The sequence below is a fragment of the Humulus lupulus genome, chromosome 8 (genome assembly GCF_963169125.1).
Source record: "Humulus lupulus chromosome 8, drHumLupu1.1, whole genome shotgun sequence".
NCBI lineage: Eukaryota > Viridiplantae > Streptophyta > Magnoliopsida > Rosales > Cannabaceae > Humulus > Humulus lupulus.
In genome coordinates, this window is record NC_084800.1 from 27847045 (window position 1) to 27865493 (window position 18449).

An 18449-nucleotide genomic window follows, 5' to 3' on the forward strand; every position below is an offset into this window, starting at 1 on the left:
ATGAAGGAACGGACTCCGGGGGCTCTCCCATAGCACTAAAGCGGAGGGAGAGACCTAGAGAGGGAGTGACTGAATGACCCAATGTATCGCAGACCGAAGGGACTCCTGGGTAGGGGTCCCGAGGGATGCATTGGCACTGTTGTAGTTTTAGTACTAACTACTATTATTCCCTTGCTTCTTTATAGATAGAGTATTAATACTTACCTTACTCAGGAGGAAACGAACAGACTTTAGTTGACGGAAAGGAAATGTATATTGATACGTTCAATCGAGTCCCGTTCTCTATTCCTATTGCTTTGGGTGGTCGTGTTGTTGCCGGTTTAGGGTGCTCTGGCTAATATGACTATGTTGCTTCCTCTTACTGGTCATCATACCTATTTGTAGAGCGAGGGGAGTGGGAAAAGGACATACGAGTACGCGAAGGGAAGAGAGTTGGGACGGAGACGAATCCAAGCCAATGAGGTTACGAACGAGTTGGAGAGCCTGTTGATGGTGATAGCTTATGCTTTATAAATAGGTCATAATGTCTATGAATAAAAAGAAATTGATCCTTGTTAATGGTAAATGCTTGATCCTGCAAAGCATTCATGATATCACACAAGCTCAGGTAATCCTCATTTAATTTAATAGAAAAGTGCTCTATATCTCGTGACGAAAACAACTTATACCGAGGAAGCGTTTTATAAAGTTTAGTATTGTATATTTCGCTTATAGGCTTACTCAAGTACCCACCTTGCAGATCCGTTATAGATAAATCTTTCTTAATTGTATTATTTACAGGACACCATTGTTTAGGTTTACATACCATGGGTAGATTGAGCTTCACGGGGAGGATCCCCATATTGAAATTGCATATTGCAAACGAGTTCATACGTTTATAACGTTTACCATGTTTATTAATAACATCATTATTCTCATAATTAATGGTACTATCAATAGTAATAATCTCTCTATCAACTAAGAATTCTAACAATAACACACCGAACGAGAAATTTGATACTTTACTCTTTCTTTTAGCTTTGATTTGATCCTCAGCCTCATTTTTGATAGATTTAACCACTGATTGATCTGATGGAACCATCATTGTATTAACACCAAATATTGATGCCATATATCTAACATGTATATCTATCTGCTCTATCAGAGTGGCAGTGCGAATAGCAGGTAGGTCATTCTGACAGTCGTAGAAAGTGCTAAGTACATGAACAATGATAGCCTCCAACGTGTAATGGTGAAATTTATTAATTAATAGTTGCTCTTCCTCTGTTAGGAAACCAGTACTCTTTAGGTATTCCCTGGCTGTGGGTTTATCCTTCTTTATAAGAATTTGAACTATATCTGGTGACAGATAACGTAGATTCATCTCTGAGAACTCGTTATTATCCTCTATCTTTAACTGTAATTTCATTAACATATCCTCGCTAAATTCTTGATTCTTATGCTCATGAAGCATGTTAAAAACGGATTCCTGATACAATCCTGGTTGTGATATAGTCTCGGCACCTACACAATCACTCCTCGATAATATGTGCATAAATTTCTCCCAGAATTCATCAATTTGACTATTATCAACCCTAGTGGTGAATACCCGTACACCTATCAACATCCCGGATGTACTATTTAGTCTCCTTCGGAGGACCTCACCTCAACTTCACCCAGACCAAGCCGAGTTGGTTATGGCATAAATACACGCAGGGGAATGCGGGGATCACTCGGGAGGAAGGCGCATAAAGCTATATCTCAAGGGTACTTTTAGCCATATATGCAGGCAGATGCCCGAAGGTATGTCCGCAAATGTGATAAGTGCCAGCGACACTCGAAGATGATACACTCACCGGCGGAAGAACTCCATCCGATTTCGAGCCCGTGGCCATTTGCTATGTGGGGGATGGACATAGTGGGACCTCTTCCCAAAGCAACAGGAGGTGGTCAAATTCATGTGGGAGCACCTCATATGCCGATTTGGGATCCCGTACGCGGTCTAGTAACTAAGTAGTGCTATTCTGTCCTCCGGGGGACTCCACCAAGAGGTTCTTTCTCTCACGTAATTTCGCCCGCCTGTTCCACTTCCGTGCCGGAGGAAATGGGATTCGAACCCATGATACAATCTTTCTTGTATGTCGATTTAGCAAACCAATGCCTTAAGCCACTCAGCCATACCTCTAAGTTGTTGATCGGAATTTGATGTGCCGGGTTTGGTTGGTTGCCCGAAGGGCTATCTGATCCGATCACCTGCGTAAGCTGTAGCGCGCTAGCGCGCGTACTCTTCCTCTATCTATGAGCGAGACTCTATCCAGATCTATGGATCTCCCCAGCATCAAAGCGAGATGAAACAAAACACGTGAACACTGCTCGCTTTCTTACGTGAATCTCTCATTCCTTCTTTGAACTCGCACTACAATACAGAATGAACAGGTTCGTAAGCAACTTCAAAGATACAATCAATCGAAAGCCTTGCCTTGTCCCCACCGATGGGACAGATTCACCGGAGTGACTGACCGAATTGGTACAGGACTTACTTGCTCCCGCCGCCTGTCCACACATATAGGTCTCGTTCCTTGGTGGAGGTTTGTGATGAATTTATTGCATTAGCAATAGAGTGAGAGTGCCCTGCCTTTCATATCCATATCCAAATGTTGCAACCTTGGGGAATTTCTCTCCTTGCCATCTATCTAGAAAAGCCCGGGAGCACTTCTTTTGATCTAACTAAGGTCCAAAACAAGGGTGGTTGAGACTGTGTCGTCTGGTTGAGTTGAGCAAGAGTTCCCCCTTCATTACCTTTCGTAACTATTCATAGAACTCCCCGCTCTTTCCGATAGGAAAGAGAGTAAGGGGAGACCTCTCTATAGTCTTCTCTATAGTCTTCTTTCTCTTTCCTTCTTCAAAAGGAGTTATGATTTTATTCCTAAGACTTATGGGGGTTTTCAACCCCTTAACAATCCCCAGGGGAGGTGAATCAGAGTGAGAGGAAGCCCTCGTAGTCAGAGTGTCCCCTAGATTGTTCAGTGGAGCTACTTGTTACCTTTCATAAAAGGTAACTTATTACCCTACTGTTGTTTAAAAGCGTAGCTTTAAACGATTGAAGTTTGAAAGCCTCTTCGAGTCTTTCATCATGAAGTATTTCAAACTCAAGATTTGGTTACTAAAAAGTTGCCTTAGCATAAGTCTTAGGAATAAAATCATAACTCCTTTTGAAGAAGGAAAGAGAAAGAAGACTATAGAGAGGTCTCCCCTTACTCTCTTTCCTATCGGAAAGAGCGGGGAGTTCTATGAATAGTTACGAAAGGTAATGAAGGGGGAAAGCCCTATTTTCATGTCAATGCGCATTGCATTCAAGGGGGTACTCAACACCTTAACAGCCCTTAGCTACAGTTAACAACAACCTTAGTTTACTTACCATACGAGTAAGGTAAGTATTAATACTCTATCTATAAAGAAGCAAGGGAATAATAGTAGTTAGTACTAAAACTACAACAGTGCCAATGCATCCCTCGGGACCCCTACCCAGGAGTCCCTTCGGTCTGCGATACATTGGGTCATTCAGTCACTCCCTCTCTAGGTCTCTCCCTCCGCTTTAGTGCTATGGGAGAGCCCCCGGAGTCCGTTCCTTCATTCCCAACCTAGTTTCTTTCAGGGGGCACATCCCCCCGAACCCCCTATCGTTCGTGTCCTACACCCGTAGTTCACTCACTTGTTTCCTTGCTGGAACTCATTACAAGTTTATTCCAATCACATGATTCGTTAGAAGGACTATAACGCGATGAAACGACGTAAGTGATCAGAGAAACTGATCACTTACGTCGTTTCATCGCGTTATAGTCCTTCTAAATAGGTCATAATAGGTCATAATAGTAGCTAAGGGCTGTTAAGGTGTTGAGTACTCCCTTGAATGCAATGCGCATTGACATGAAAATAGGGCTTTCCCCCTTCATTACCTTTCGTAACTATTCATAGAACTCCCCGCTCTTTCCGATAGGAAAGAGAGTAAGGGGAGACCTCTCTATAGTCTTCTCTATAGTCTTCTTTCTCTTTCCTTCTTCAAAAGGAGTTATGATTTTATTCCTAAGACTTATGCTAAGGCAACTTTTTAGTAACCAAATCTTGAGTTTGAAATACTTCATGATGAAAGACTCGAAGAGGCTTTCAAACTTCAATCGTTTAAAGCTACGCTTTTAAACAACAGTAGGGTAATAAGTTACCTTTTATGAAAGGTAACAAGTAGCTCCACTGAACAATCTAGGGGGGTTGAAAACCCCCCTAGAATCCCTTTTTCAGGGTATGGAGCCACCGTCGTTCAAGTATAGCTGTTGAGGGACTACTCCTATGGGTCACCACTATCTCGTATGATACAAAACTTTATATGCCCTAGAAAGGAAACTATCAAGCATAAAGCGAAAACCGAAAGCAGTTTAGCACATCCCGATGGGAATGGACAGCTATTGGAATGATACCAATTGGCACCTTCGCTACTAGTTGAATCAAAGCGGTACCGTACTAGCTTGATACCATTTGCCCGTCTTCCTTCGTGGGTTACTGTTATGTAAAATCGATACGCAAGTGCACGTAATCGTAACAAGTAATAAAGAGTAAGTGAGATCGTTCCCACGAGGACTGTATACTAAGTACCCAAACTTAATTCCTATTTCTATTTGGCTGACAATAATTGAGTCACAAGAATTAACTAAAATTGTAAAACAAAAGTCTAAAATTAACTTCAATAACTGAAAAACAAATAACGTTACGAAAATTCAATGGATTAAAAACTAGGGCAATTAATTTCATCAACCATCCTCTTTAATTCTCCTTAACACAAATCTTACTATTCAATTATTCTCTTGTGATAGCAGGTCAACATTAATAACTTATATTCGTATTAGGATATATAAGTCTCAATCTTATGCAAATTTCCTACATCTCTGTGATAAATAAACATAAGATAGGCATTAAGATTAACAACCCTAAAACTACACAGACCACACAGGTACTCTCGTCCTAATATGAAATCTATGTTTATTCAATTACAGCATATTCAATTCTCACTTTTCAGATTTCGAATCAAAATCATATATTTCATGTTAATGGTGATCAATCATTCACAAACATTAGAAACAAATTGAATAAATCACAAGATAAAATTGAAATCATAAAACTTGCATTAATTTAAAATAAAGGTTCAGGAGAATCCATTAAAACCCTAGACTAATAGTTTAGTTCATGATTAAATCCATAATAACCATAGGAGAAATTAAAAGCATCCAAAATACAGAAATTTAAAGTAGAAAAGAAGAAAAACTGTGATCAATTCTTCAAGTCCGCTCGCAATCCTCTAGCATGTGCCTTCAGCCGTCTCCCTAGGTCAATCCTCTCTCAGTCGCCACTATGCTTCTTTTAAAACCCCCCTTTATTCTCGAGTGGAAAAGACCCAATTGCCCATCTAGAAGTGATTAACTTGGTGAAAAATCGCAACCCAGCGCTGTAGCGCTGTCATTGTAGCGCTATAGCGCTATAGTCAGAAACTGAAATGGGGAAAAACTGGGCACCAGCGCTGTAGCGCTCTTATGGTAGCGCTGTAGCGCTAAAGTCAGAAACCACCTCCTGAAAACTGCGTCCAAGCGCTGTAGCGCTCATGTTGCAGCGCTGTAGCGCTGAAGTCAGAAACGAACTTCTTCAAATTTGCTTCCTAGCGCTATGGCGCTCCCTTAGTAGCGCTGTAGCGCTACTTACAGAACCATCAAAATTCGCAATTCTGTCCCAAATTTATTCCACTTTTGCTCCTTTTCATTATTTGTACCACTTAACGTTAATCACCCTGAAACAAGAACAAACGAGCATAATTCCGAAATAACATAGTCCTAACTAATGAAAAATAGCCTAAAAACTAGGACCATAAACGAGCCTAAAACTCGTTTATCAAACTCCCCCAAACTAAATCTTTACTCGCCCTCGAGTAAATACTAAGTTAAACTAACAAAACAAACACAAATGAACAAGCTAAACCATCATTACCATCTACACTACTTTGCCAAAACTCATGAAATCTCAATTGCAATTGTAGTAACCAGAATTTCAACTCAATTGCCTTAAAGTCCAATTTATAAAGTTCAATTAGGGAAATTAATAATATATCACGAAAATAGCAACAACACTTGGACTCTAACATATGTGCTCAACTCATTCCAAACAATTCCACAAACCAACTCTTCAATATGCTTTGACCTTCTCCACTAATGTCAATAACATGTGTTTTGAAATCAAAAGGACTTTCATAGGTTATAGCTAGGCTTAGGCAGGGGTAGATAAAATTGTCATTTAAGCTCAATCGTTACCATAAGCATAAAACCTTAAAACCAACTCGTTTTTTTCTTTGCCACACCAAAAATCACCCTTTTATAAAATTAGAGAGAAATATTACAACACTTTTCATTGTCTCTTTGTGTGTGTGTTTTTTTTTTTTTTTTTTTTTAATTTTTGAATCACACTCCCCCAAACTAAAGATTTTCCATATCTATATATAATCGAGGAGTGTGACAAAGAGATTCTTTTTTTTTTTTTTTAAATTTTCTCGAAGACTTCTCTCTCTCTTCTTTTGGTACAATCATACTACATTCCTTACTATTTTTCAGTCTTCTTTCCCATAGATTATATGCTTATGATAACAAAGGAAAAGGAAAACAAAATAATGACGTTAGGAAATTTAGGCTTAAATAGTATGATCAAGAATAAAAACCAAGTTAAAGCTCAAAATGAGTGACTAAGGATAATTAAATAAAGGTTGGCTTGAAAGGCACAATCGATCCAATAAAATTGCCTAAATCACTTTTCTAAACACATGTCATCAAGGATTTCGCCTCAAAGGCCAAACAATGCAAGTTCTATCGAATTCAAATTATCATACCACCAACCCTAGTCCAACATATATAATAAACTCCAAAATGTTGCATTTTCAAAACATATTAAAAATTTCCCACAAAACCTTTAAATTAAACTCTAAACCAATTGAACCAAGCACACAGTTGAATTCAATTTCCTTTTCATGAGCAAGAACAAAGCAGCAACAGACACGAATGATGGTTTAACAATTACACTACACAACACAGAAAATCAAACAAAAGACTAACAAAACAAAAACAAAACAAAACAAACTCTCCCCCAAACTAAAAATGCACCTTGTCCCCAATGTGATAAAGAAAAGAACAAGGGAAGAGAACTTACCTGACCAGCCACGTCAGTATGGCGGTGGTGGTGGGTGGAAAGAAGGACCTTCAAAAGGCTGAGATGGCGCTGGTTCAGGTGCAGGAAAACCAGTAAAGGACGGGGCTGGCGGAGGATTGTAAAACGGAGAGTACGGTGGATAAGGTGGAGGTGGAGCAAAATACGTGCGATCTGAATCATCTAGCGACCAGCGGTTCACCAAATTGTTTAATTGAGCCACATGACTCACTTCATAATCATACCGCTGGCCCAAGTACTGATTCATCATATGCTGCTGCTGAACCACATATTGATTCTGTTGGATTAGATAGTCCAACTTCTCATTGACTTGCTGCAAGCTTGAATTGCTACCACCACTCAATAAAACTGGTTCATCTTCCTCCTCCACAACAGCTTCCACACGCCGCTTTCCTTTTTTTCTTGCTTGTGGCACATATAAAGAAGGCTCCGGATAGTCATTCATCAAATTAATGGATAATGGTTGCTGCAGCGAATGATAGATATCAGTAACGAACTCTGGGACACCAGCCTTACAGCACAACATTGTGATGACTGATCCATGGGCTAAACCGCCAGTAGTGTGCCCTTTTTCAATGAAATTGATGTTAGCCTTAATCCAAATACCCGGATTAACACTCATCCCCTGCATCAATGCGTACATCAACAAGGCTCGATCTTTAGTCATATCAGATACATGACTAACAGGCATGAATCGAGCACACACAAAAAACGCCCAAAATCGTGCCTCCATGTTAAGCTGACATGAGGCTATACTTTTAGGGAGGCTGCCAGATAAATTCCAAGGAGCACCTTCAAAGCACAGTTTATCAGCCACAGCCTCAAAATCTATAGAACCATTTAAGAACTGGGCATATTCCTCCTCCTCCTGCTTTATATTCGGGGCTTTGAACACCTTATTAATCGCTTCAGCTGTGAACGGCACACGTTTCCCTCGAACAAAGACTGTGTCATTGTGTTTATCTCGTAAGTTGGCATAAAACTCATACACCATCGACACATTAGCCTGAGCCAGCCTTGTTACAAAATCGCCCCATTTCCTATTCATGAGATTCACCCGAACCCGTTCAAAAATCGGATGAGCAAACGGTTCAGATTGAAATTCCACTTCCCTCTCGGATATCAAAGGCTTCCTGACAAATTTCTCATACCATTCCTGAGCCTTGAAATTGATAAATCGAGTCTCATCATACTCATGCTCAGAACTGTCTTCCCTTGGTTGAGACGCAGAAGCTTGCCCCTTTCCCTTGTTTCTACCCGCTCTACTCTTGGGTGCCATTATCTCTATTATCACCAAACCACAAGGCAAAATTTTGACAGCACCTCCCCTATTAATGGACCATTTTCCTTTCCACAAACAGTAACAATATTCAACCTTTCAAGCAAATCAACTAAAATCCCCAAACCCAAGCCACAGAAAGGATTCTCCCTCTTCAATCAATCACGGCCAGCCAATCCCAAATATCACAACAAACAAAACGGGGGAGGAAAGGGAAGAAAACCACTTACCAAACCTTTGCAATTGATTCCCTGAAGCTTGAATGTGAATGCCCCCTTCAGAATTTCCTCTTTTTGCAAGAACTTAGGTCAATGAATTTCTAGGGTTTCAAAAATAGATTTGGGGCAAAAATTGAAGTAGGTTGGAAAGAAAGGGAAGAAAGAAGGAAATAAGAGAAGAAATGAAGGAAAGATGGAGAGTGTGGGAAGAAATTTCTGGGAAAAAAAATTTCAATGGAAAAGCTATGGAGGTTATGGAGAAGATGGGAATAAGAAAATAGGAATGAAGAAGAAGAAAGATGAGGAAATGAGGAAGAAAATCGCACCTTTCTGATTTTTAAAAAAAATTCTGGGCCTAGCGCTATAGCGCTATATGGGTAGCGCTATAGCGCTCATACGCGATTTGGGATGTTTGCCTCTGGAACCAGCGCTATAGCGCTTGTTTAACAGCGCTGGTTGAACCCCGAATGACCTGTTCTTTTCTGAGAATAGCGCTATAGCGCTCTAAGTGTAGCGCTGTAGCGCTACAGCTCCTGAAATCACCCCATTCATCTTTTTTTCATTTTTTTTTTCATTTTTTTTTTTTTCACGATTTTCACGGTTCAACAATACATGAAAATAAAAAATAAAAATAACAACTAAATACAAAATCCCATCATTGTTTAAAACCAAATAAAATTTACAACTGAGAACTGCCTTCTCAAAGCGCTGTCTTTAACGTCATTTAGCCGGACGCTGGATTCCTCATCACTGAGGACGCAAAATAATTACCGACTTGGCTTGATCATAGGGACCTCCCAAGTATGGCTTAAGTCTCTGCCCATTCACTTTAAAGGTTCCACTCTTCTCGCTGCATACTTCTACTGCTCCATATGGAAATACTTTCACAATTGTATACGGCCCGGACCATCTAGATTTCAGTTTTCCTGGGAAGAGCTTTAATCTTGAATTAAATAATAACACCTGCTGCCCCGGTTGAAATTCCTTTTGTACAAGATTCTTATCATGCCATGCTTTAGTTCGTTCCTTGTAGATTTTCGCATTTTCATAGGCCTCATTCCGGAATTCCTCTAACTCATTCAACTGCAACATTCTCTTTTCCCCCGCGGCAGTCATGTCCATGTTTAGCTTCTGCATTGCCCAATATGCTCGGTGCTCTAACTCTACTGGTAAATGGCACGCCTTACCGAAAACCAATCTATATGGCGACATACCAATTGGAGTTTTGAAAGCTGTCCGATACGCCCATAATGCATCATCAAGTCTTTTGGACCAATCTTTCCTCGAGCTTTGCACCGTTTTTTCTAAAATACTCTTCACTTCCCTATTTGAGATTTCTGCTTGGCCATTGCTTTGAGGGTGATAGGGCAAAGCAGTTCGATGTCTTACACCGTATTTAGACAACAATGCATCAAATTGCTTATTGCAGAAATGGCTCCCTTCATCACTGACTATAGCTCTAGGAGTTCCAAACCGAGTAAAAATATATTTCTGAAGGAAATTGAGAACCGTTTTACCGTCATTAGCTGGTGTTGCCGCTGCTTCAACCCACTTAGATACATAATCGACAGCTAGCAATATATAAAGATTGTTGTATGATGACGGAAAAGGTCCCATGAAGTCAATTCCCCAGACATCGAAAAGTTCCACTTCCAAAATTCCGGTCAAAGGAATTTCATTCCTCCTTGTGATGTTACCAGTGCGTTGGCAACGATCACATGCCTTGACAAAATTATGAGCGTCTTTAAAAAGACTAGGCCAAAAGAATCCCGATTGAAGTACCTTGGCTGCTGTCCTATTTCCCCCAAAATGCCCTCCACATTGCAACGTGTGACAGTGAGACAATATGGATTGCATTTCCTCTTCAGGCACACAACGACGAATGATCTGATCGGCACAATGTTTGTAGAGAATCGGTTCTTCCCAATAATAGTGTTTTACTTCAGAATAAAACTTCTTAAGCTGTTGTCTAGACATCTCCGAAGGAACTATGTTAGCCGCCAAGAAATTCACATAATCAGCATACCACGGGACAATCACCTCTCCTCTAATAGCAAACAATTGCTCATCGGGGAAACTGTCATCTATCTGTACTTTTTTATCACTCGGTGTCTCTTCAACCTCCAACCTTGATAAATGATCTGCCACCGAATTCTCTGTTCCTTTTTTATCTCTGATCTCAATATCAAACTCTTGTAACAACAATATCCACCGTATCAATCGAGGCTTTGCATCCTTCTTTGTCATGAGGTACTTAATGGCCGAATGATCAGTGTACACTATTACCTTATTTCCAACGAGATAGGGTCTAAACTTATCAACTGCAAATACTATTGCAAGCAGCTCCTTTTCAGTGGTGGCATAGTTCAATTGAGCTTCATTCATTGTTCTGCTTGCATAATAAATTGTATAAAAGACCCTATCAATTCTCTGACCCAAGACAGCCCCAACCGCATAGTCACTGGCATCACACATCAATTCGAATGGAAGGTCCCAATTTGGTGTGGCAACAATCGGTGCAGATATCAACTTCTCCTTTAACTTTCTGAAAGCTTTCAAACAATCTTCATTAAAATCAAACTTTATTCCATTCATTAACAAGGTCGAAAGAGGCTTGGCAATTTTTGAAAAATCTTTGATAAATCTTCTATAAAATCCAGCATGCCCAAGAAAACTTCGTACTCCTTTTACTGACACTGGTGGGGGAAGATTTTCTATTACTGAGATTTTGGCTCGATCCACCTCAATACCTTTACTAGATATTCTGTGCCCAAGTACTATTCCCTCCTTAACCATGAAGTGACATTTTTCCCAGTTTAACACCAAATTTGCTTTTTCACACCGGTATAATACATTTTTCAGATTACCCAAACACAGATCAAAGGAAGAGCCAAAGACCGAAAAATCATCCATAAAAATCTCAATGCTCCTTTCCACCATATCTGAAAATATAGCCATCATGCACCGTTGGAATGTTGCTGGTGCATTACATAACCCGAATGGCATTCTCCTGAAAGCGAACGTGCCATAGGGACATGTAAATGTCGTTTTCTCTTGGTCCTCTGGCGCGATGGCAATTTGATGATAACCTGAGTAACCATCTAAAAAGCAATAATACTTATTTCCTGCCAACCTATCCAACATCTGGTCAACAAAAGGAAGTGGGAAGTGATCTTTTCGTGTAGCCTTATTTAACTTACGATAGTCGATGCATATGCGCCACCCGGTCACAGTTCGAGTTGAAATTAACTCGTTGTTTTCATTCTTGACTACTGTCATTCCACCCTTCTTTGGCACCACCTGCACTGGACTCACCCAAGCACTATCAGAAATTGGGTAAATCACCCCGACGTCCAACCATTTCAAAATCTGCTCAAGTACAACATCCTTCATAGCTGGATTGAGCCTCCTTTGAGCCTCTATAGATGGCTTGGTTTCTGCCTCCACTAAAATTCGATGCATTACTGTCGAAGGACTTATTCCTCTAATATCCGCCAATGTCCATCCAATGGCCATTTTATGATCTCGTAAAACCCTCAACAATTTCTCCAATTCAGTTTTTGAGAGATCAGCTGAAACAATTACTGGCAAGGTCTCATTCTCCCCTAAGAACGCATAACACAAATGCTCAGGAAGAGCCTTTAATTCCAATTTCGGTGGCTGTTGAATGGAAGTTAATGGTCGATCAGTGGCCTCTGCCAACTCTTCAAATTTCTTTGTATACGGGTGGTAAGAGTTAATCCATTTTACATATTCTTTCATCTCTTCATCATCTTCATCTTCCTCCCCACCAGTCAACACTGCCTCTAAAGCATCACTACTGACCCTTCTTTTCAAAACTGTCTTATCTATCACATCCACACTGTAGCAACTGTCACTAGCCATCGGGTACGTCATTGCTTTGAAGACACTAAACACCACCTCGTCCCCCTCAACTCTGAGTTTCAGCTCTCCCTTTTGCACATCTATTAGAGCTTGTCCTGTTGCTAGGAATGGTCGCCCAAGAATAATTGGGACATTTGCATCCTCCTCCATGTCTAGCACAATAAAATCTGCAGGGAAAATGAATTTGTCGACCTTCACTAGCACATCTTCAATAATCCCCCTCGGATGAGCCCGTGATCTATCGGCCAACTGTAGTGTAACAGTTGTTGGCTTTGCCTCACCCAAACCTAGTCTTTTGAATACCGATAGAGGCATGAGATTTATGCTGGCTCCTAAATCACATAGTGCATGTTTACACTCAAAGTTACCAATTGTGCATGGGATTGTGAAACTTCCAGGATCTCTCAACTTCTGTGGAAGCTTCCTCTGCAAAATAGCACTGCACTCTTCGGTCAATGCCACGGTTTCGTAATCCTCCATCTTTCTCTTCTTTGATAAAATATCTTTCATAAATTTAACGTAACTGGGCATCTGCTCTAATGCTTCTGCGAAGGGAATGTTGATATGCAGCCTCTTGAATACCTCTAAGAACTTTGCAAACTGCTTGTCAAGACGGTTCTTTTGGAGTCTCTGTGGAAATGGAATTTTTCTGTGATGATCTATAGACACCGGAGGTACCACTTCTCTTGCTGGCGGAATCTCTTTAACCCTCTCTTCACAAGTCTTCTTGTCCTCTTCAGTGGGTGCCTGTTGATCTTGCTTCTGCTCGACGCTCTTTTCCACATTTGTTCCCTCCAACACTGTTCCACTCCTCAAAGTAATCGCCTGACACTGTTCGTTAGGATTCCCTTTTGGATTCACCTCAGTAGTGCTTGGCAAGTTCCCTTGAGCTCGGTTTGACATAAGCGTAGCCAACTGTCCAATTTGCGTTTCCAAGCTCCGAATTGATGATCTCGTTTCAGTCATAAACTGAGTCAACACATCGGCCTGACCGTCTTGCTTTGCTTGCATCTGTTGCGGTGTAGGTCTTACTGGTTGCTACTGATAAAACCCAGGAGGAGGTCGAGGATACTGCGGTTGATTCTGTTGAAACTGTTGCTGACTGCCCTGCCCAGTTGTCCATGAGAAGTTTGGGTGATTTCGCCACCCTGGATTGTAATTCATGGAATATGGGTTGTTGGAAGGTCTTGGGAAGTTCCCTATTGCTTGCACTTGCTCCATAGGCATATTGTTAAAATCTCTATTCGTGCATTGTTCAAATAAATGAGGCCCCCCACATAACTCACAAATTATCTGCATTTGCATCACTGGAGCCTGAGCATGAATGTTATTCTGCTGTAACTGTTTAGTTAAAGTTGCCACTTGAGCTGACAACATTGAAATGGCATCCAATTCATGCACTCCAGCCACCTTCTTATTGGTTTCTCTTTCTGATGGCCATTGATAGTTATTCATGGCCATTTCCTCCAACAGATCATAAGCTTGGTTGGCGCTTTTACTCATGAACGCTCCTCCAGACGCTGCATCTATGATTGTGCGAGTAGTACCACACAAACCATTGTAAAAAATATGGACTAGCATCCATTTTTCGATTCCATGATGGGGACATTTTCTCAACAGCTCCTTAAACCTCTCCCACGCATCATACAACGATTCACCATCTTTTTGGTGAAAATTGTTGATTTCACCTCTATACCTTGCCGACAGCGATGGTGGGAAAAATTTTGCTAAAAATTTTTGAGTCAGCTCCTCCCATGTTGTTATAGAATTGGCTTCCAGAGAAATAAGCCAACTCTTTGCTCGGTCCCTCAATGAAAACGGGAAAAGTCTCAACCTCACTGCATCGTTTGTCACTCCATTCATCTTGAATGTGGCGCAGAGCTCTAGGAAATTAGCCAGATGTAAGTTTGGGTCTTCCGTTGGCAATCCCCCGAACTGAACTGATGATTGTACCATTTGCAAAATAGCAGGCTTAATTTCAAAATTATTAGCCTCAACCGTTGGAGGTCTAATGCACGACTGTGCCCCCGTTACAGTAGGTAGCACATAGTCCCGCAAACTTCTTTGCATTGGTTGCTGAACTGGTGCAACTCCTATTCCTCCAACATTATCCGCTGCTATCCCAGAATTTCTATTCTCATCGTTACCATGGGCAATGTTGTCGATCCCCCCATTACCTCTGTTTTGAGCCATTTTTTCTACCCTTTTCTGTTTCCGATTTCTTCTGCAGGTTTTCTCAATTTCCGGATCAACAGGCACCCTTGACTCAGACCCCTGTCGTCGCATAAACTATATGAGTACCTGAAATCACAAAGTGCAACAGAAAACTAGAATGAGAATGGTAAGAAAGGTAACCAAATTAGAAAAAGAATTACTTTCTTGATATTAGTAAAAACAGTCCCCGGCAACGGCGCCAAAAACTTGTTATGTAAAATCGATACGCAAGTGCACGTAATCGTAACAAGTAATAAAGAGTAAGTGAGATCGTTCCCACGAGGACTGTATACTAAGTACCCAAACTTAATTCCTATTTCTATTTGGCTGACAATAATTGAGTCACAAGAATTAACTAAAATTGTAAAACAAAAGTCTAAAATTAACTTCAATAACTGAAAAACAAATAACGTTACGAAAATTCAATGGATTAAAAACTAGGGCAATTAATTTCATCAACCATCCTCTTTAATTCTCCTTAACACAAATCTTACTATTCAATTATTCTCTTGTGATAGCAGGTCAACATTAATAACTTATATTCGTATTAGGATATATAAGTCTCAATCTTATGCAAATTTCCTACATCTCTGTGATAAATAAACATAAGATAGGCATTAAGATTAACAACCCTAAAACTACACAGACCACACAGGTACTCTCGTCCTAATATGAAATCTATGTTTATTCAATTACAGCATATTCAATTCTCACTTTTCAGATTTCGAATCAAAATCATATATTTCATGTTAATGGTGATCAATCATTCACAAACATTAGAAACAAATTGAATAAATCACAAGATAAAATTGAAATCATAAAACTTGCATTAATTTAAAATAAAGGTTCAGGAGAATCCATTAAAACCCTAGACTAATAGTTTAGTTCATGATTAAATCCATAATAACCATAGGAGAAATTAAAAGCATCCAAAATACAGAAATTTAAAGTAGAAAAGAAGAAAAACTGTGATCAATTCTTCAAGTCCGCTCGCAATCCTCTAGCATGTGCCTTCAGCCGTCTCCCTAGGTCAATCCTCTCTCAGTCGCCACTATGCTTCTTTTAAAACCCCCCTTTATTCTCGAGTGGAAAAGACCCAATTGCCCATCTAGAAGTGATTAACTTGGTGAAAAATCGCAACCCAGCGCTGTAGCGCTGTCATTGTAGCGCTATAGCGCTATAGTCAGAAACTGAAATGGGGAAAAACTGGGCACCAGCGCTGTAGCGCTCTTATGGTAGCGCTGTAGCGCTAAAGTCAGAAACCACCTCCTGAAAACTGCGTCCAAGCGCTGTAGCGCTCATGTTGCAGCGCTGTAGCGCTGAAGTCAGAAACGAACTTCTTCAAATTTGCTTCCTAGCGCTATGGCGCTCCCTTAGTAGCGCTGTAGCGCTACTTACAGAACCATCAAAATTCGCAATTCTGTCCCAAATTTATTCCACTTTTGCTCCTTTTCATTATTTGTACCACTTAACGTTAATCACCCTGAAACAAGAACAAACGAGCATAATTCCGAAATAACATAGTCCTAACTAATGAAAAATAGCCTAAAAACTAGGACCATAAACGAGCCTAAAACTCGTTTATCAGTTACCTATTTGAACTAGAGCTTTCTTCCTTGATTGACAGACAGACCGGTTTGCGACTGGCTTGACTGAATGGATCGAATGGACTGAGACCGAGGCTTCTCATGAGATTGGGTGAGGGAATCAGAAAAGGGCTCATAAACCGGGATATAGGGCTTTTGGGCACACGGAAAAGGGGAAGTGGATGGAGGGGGCTTCTCCGCTAGAGTTGGGGGTGGGGTCGCTATAGTGGCTAGGGTGAGTCTTCCTACACTGCTGGACGCCCGGCTCTAGACGAAGCTGCGGAGGTTACTACCACATCCTCTCCCGATAGACTCGAAGCTCTTCATAGTCAGGCGGGGTAGAAAATCTTCTCTCAAAAAGAGACAGACCAGAGATGACAGAGGAAGGTATTCGGTTCAAAAAATATACGGCAGTCAGAACTGCTTCAGCCCAAAATTGACTAGGGACAGAAGCGGAGAGCAAGAGAGAGCGAGCTGTCTCCAATATATGGCGATGCTTCCGCTCGGCAACTCCATTCTGCTGAGGAGTGTGGGGGCAGGATCGTTGGGAAAGCGCTTTGTAAGTGAAGTGAGTTGAAGCAAGCAGAGTTCGGAAGGCAGCGGAGATATATTCCCCCCCAGAATCAGAGCGGAAAACCTTGATTTTAGTCAATTTTTTCATTGTTCTGTCAAAAATAACATATACGGATGATCCTCCTTTCGATAACATAGGGGCAGGATGGGCTTCGGACACTAGATTAAAAGGAGAAGTAGAAAGAGCTTATTTAATAAAGGAAGGGAAGAGTCTTTTCCCAGCTTGCAACCCATACAAGTTTAGGTACAGACCCCAACATTCCAGTAGAAATAAAATATCTAAGACGTGGGCTGCAGACATGTCCTATCCTAATCTACGATGCCACAACAAAAAAAGGGGAGTAGAGGGAACAACACCAGACACAGCAGAAAAGGCAAAAGACTGAGGTAAACGAAGTTTCTCCAAAAAAGAGAGCTTGCCAACTCTACGGTCCTTCCCAATCCCCTTACTCCATAGGGCCTCTCGCATGATCCTGTACAAGACAGGAGGTAGGAGAGAAGTGAATAGAAGCTTTTTTTTTTGTTTTTCAAGCCGGAAAGAAGATTCACTGAGAGAGCGAGAAGATGAAAAAGAGCATAACATATTCGATGATAACGAGAGAGAGTACCAAGACTGGCTAGAGGGAATTGTTCGGAGTTTGCAGTTGAAACAATAAGGAACTTAGATGGAGAACGAAGAGAAGAAAGAAGTGAAGAATCACCAGTCATATTCTTCGATGCGCCCGAAGAAAGTAAGCAGCCCCCTATGTTGTAAGCGTAAGGGGGAGCAAATACCTGTAACAGAGGAGGAAGAGATATGACAAGACGGATTCAACCTCTGAATCTGCTTCCGCTGTCGTGGGGTAAAACTATCTGTGTCGGGTGTGGGCGTACTCTTAAGATCATAGAAGTAATGCAGCAGAGGCCCTATGGAGTAAGGGGATTGGGAAGTCTCCGATTCAGTAGGCGTCTCTGGGGGAGCAGCAAGATGAGCTGTGTCTGACTGTCGACGAGAGTTTGCATTCTGCCGCTTGTGAGAGTCTGCAATCATGTGACCCGGCTTCTTGCAATAGTGGCGATTGCAGACATGTCTCGTTGGCCTGATGCACCAGCGGAGCTTCCAGATTGAAGATTCTGACCATAGGGTCGATGTCCCGAAGCATGTTCAGCCGCAAGAACCTGATCTGAAGCACCCTGAGTAATAGAAGATCGACCCCCAGCACCCAACCTAGTAAAGGGGAGCAAGTCGAGTCTCCTCGGATCTCACATCAGCAACTGCTCTTTCAATGTCTGGTGGAGGCAATGAAATTGAATTGAGGATCTAACATTCTCGAACTCAGGCCTCAAGCCCATAAAAATTTTAGAGAGCCCCTTTATACTCTATAAATAAGGCTATTCTATGTTATATGAAATTCTTCCCGACAAGAGCCTTTAGAATCGGAGCCCCTATCTTTGAAAGGGGTCCCTCATGTTCAGCTGGTCCCA

The 18449-nt window shown here is 41.1% G+C and overlaps 2 protein-coding genes and 1 non-coding gene across 3 annotated transcripts; 1 reads left to right on the plus strand and 2 right to left on the minus strand.

Annotated features, from left to right (window-relative positions):
- Window positions 1-463: 463 nt before the first annotated feature.
- Window positions 464-1606, minus strand: LOC133795193 (uncharacterized). The gene has a single exon (XM_062232650.1). It carries the CDS (start codon window positions 1604-1606, stop codon window positions 464-466), a length of 1143 nt encoding a protein of 380 aa, XP_062088634.1.
- A 12044-nt stretch (window positions 1607-13650) lies between these two features.
- On the minus strand, window positions 13651-14805 carry LOC133795194 (uncharacterized). The gene has a single exon (XM_062232651.1). It carries the CDS (start codon window positions 14803-14805, stop codon window positions 13651-13653), a length of 1155 nt encoding a protein of 384 aa, XP_062088635.1.
- Window positions 14204-14310, plus strand: LOC133798897 (small nucleolar RNA R71). Its single transcript, XR_009876113.1, has one exon. It is a non-coding gene; the product is annotated as a small nucleolar RNA R71 (small nucleolar RNA).
- Window positions 14806-18449: the final 3644 nt, after the last annotated feature.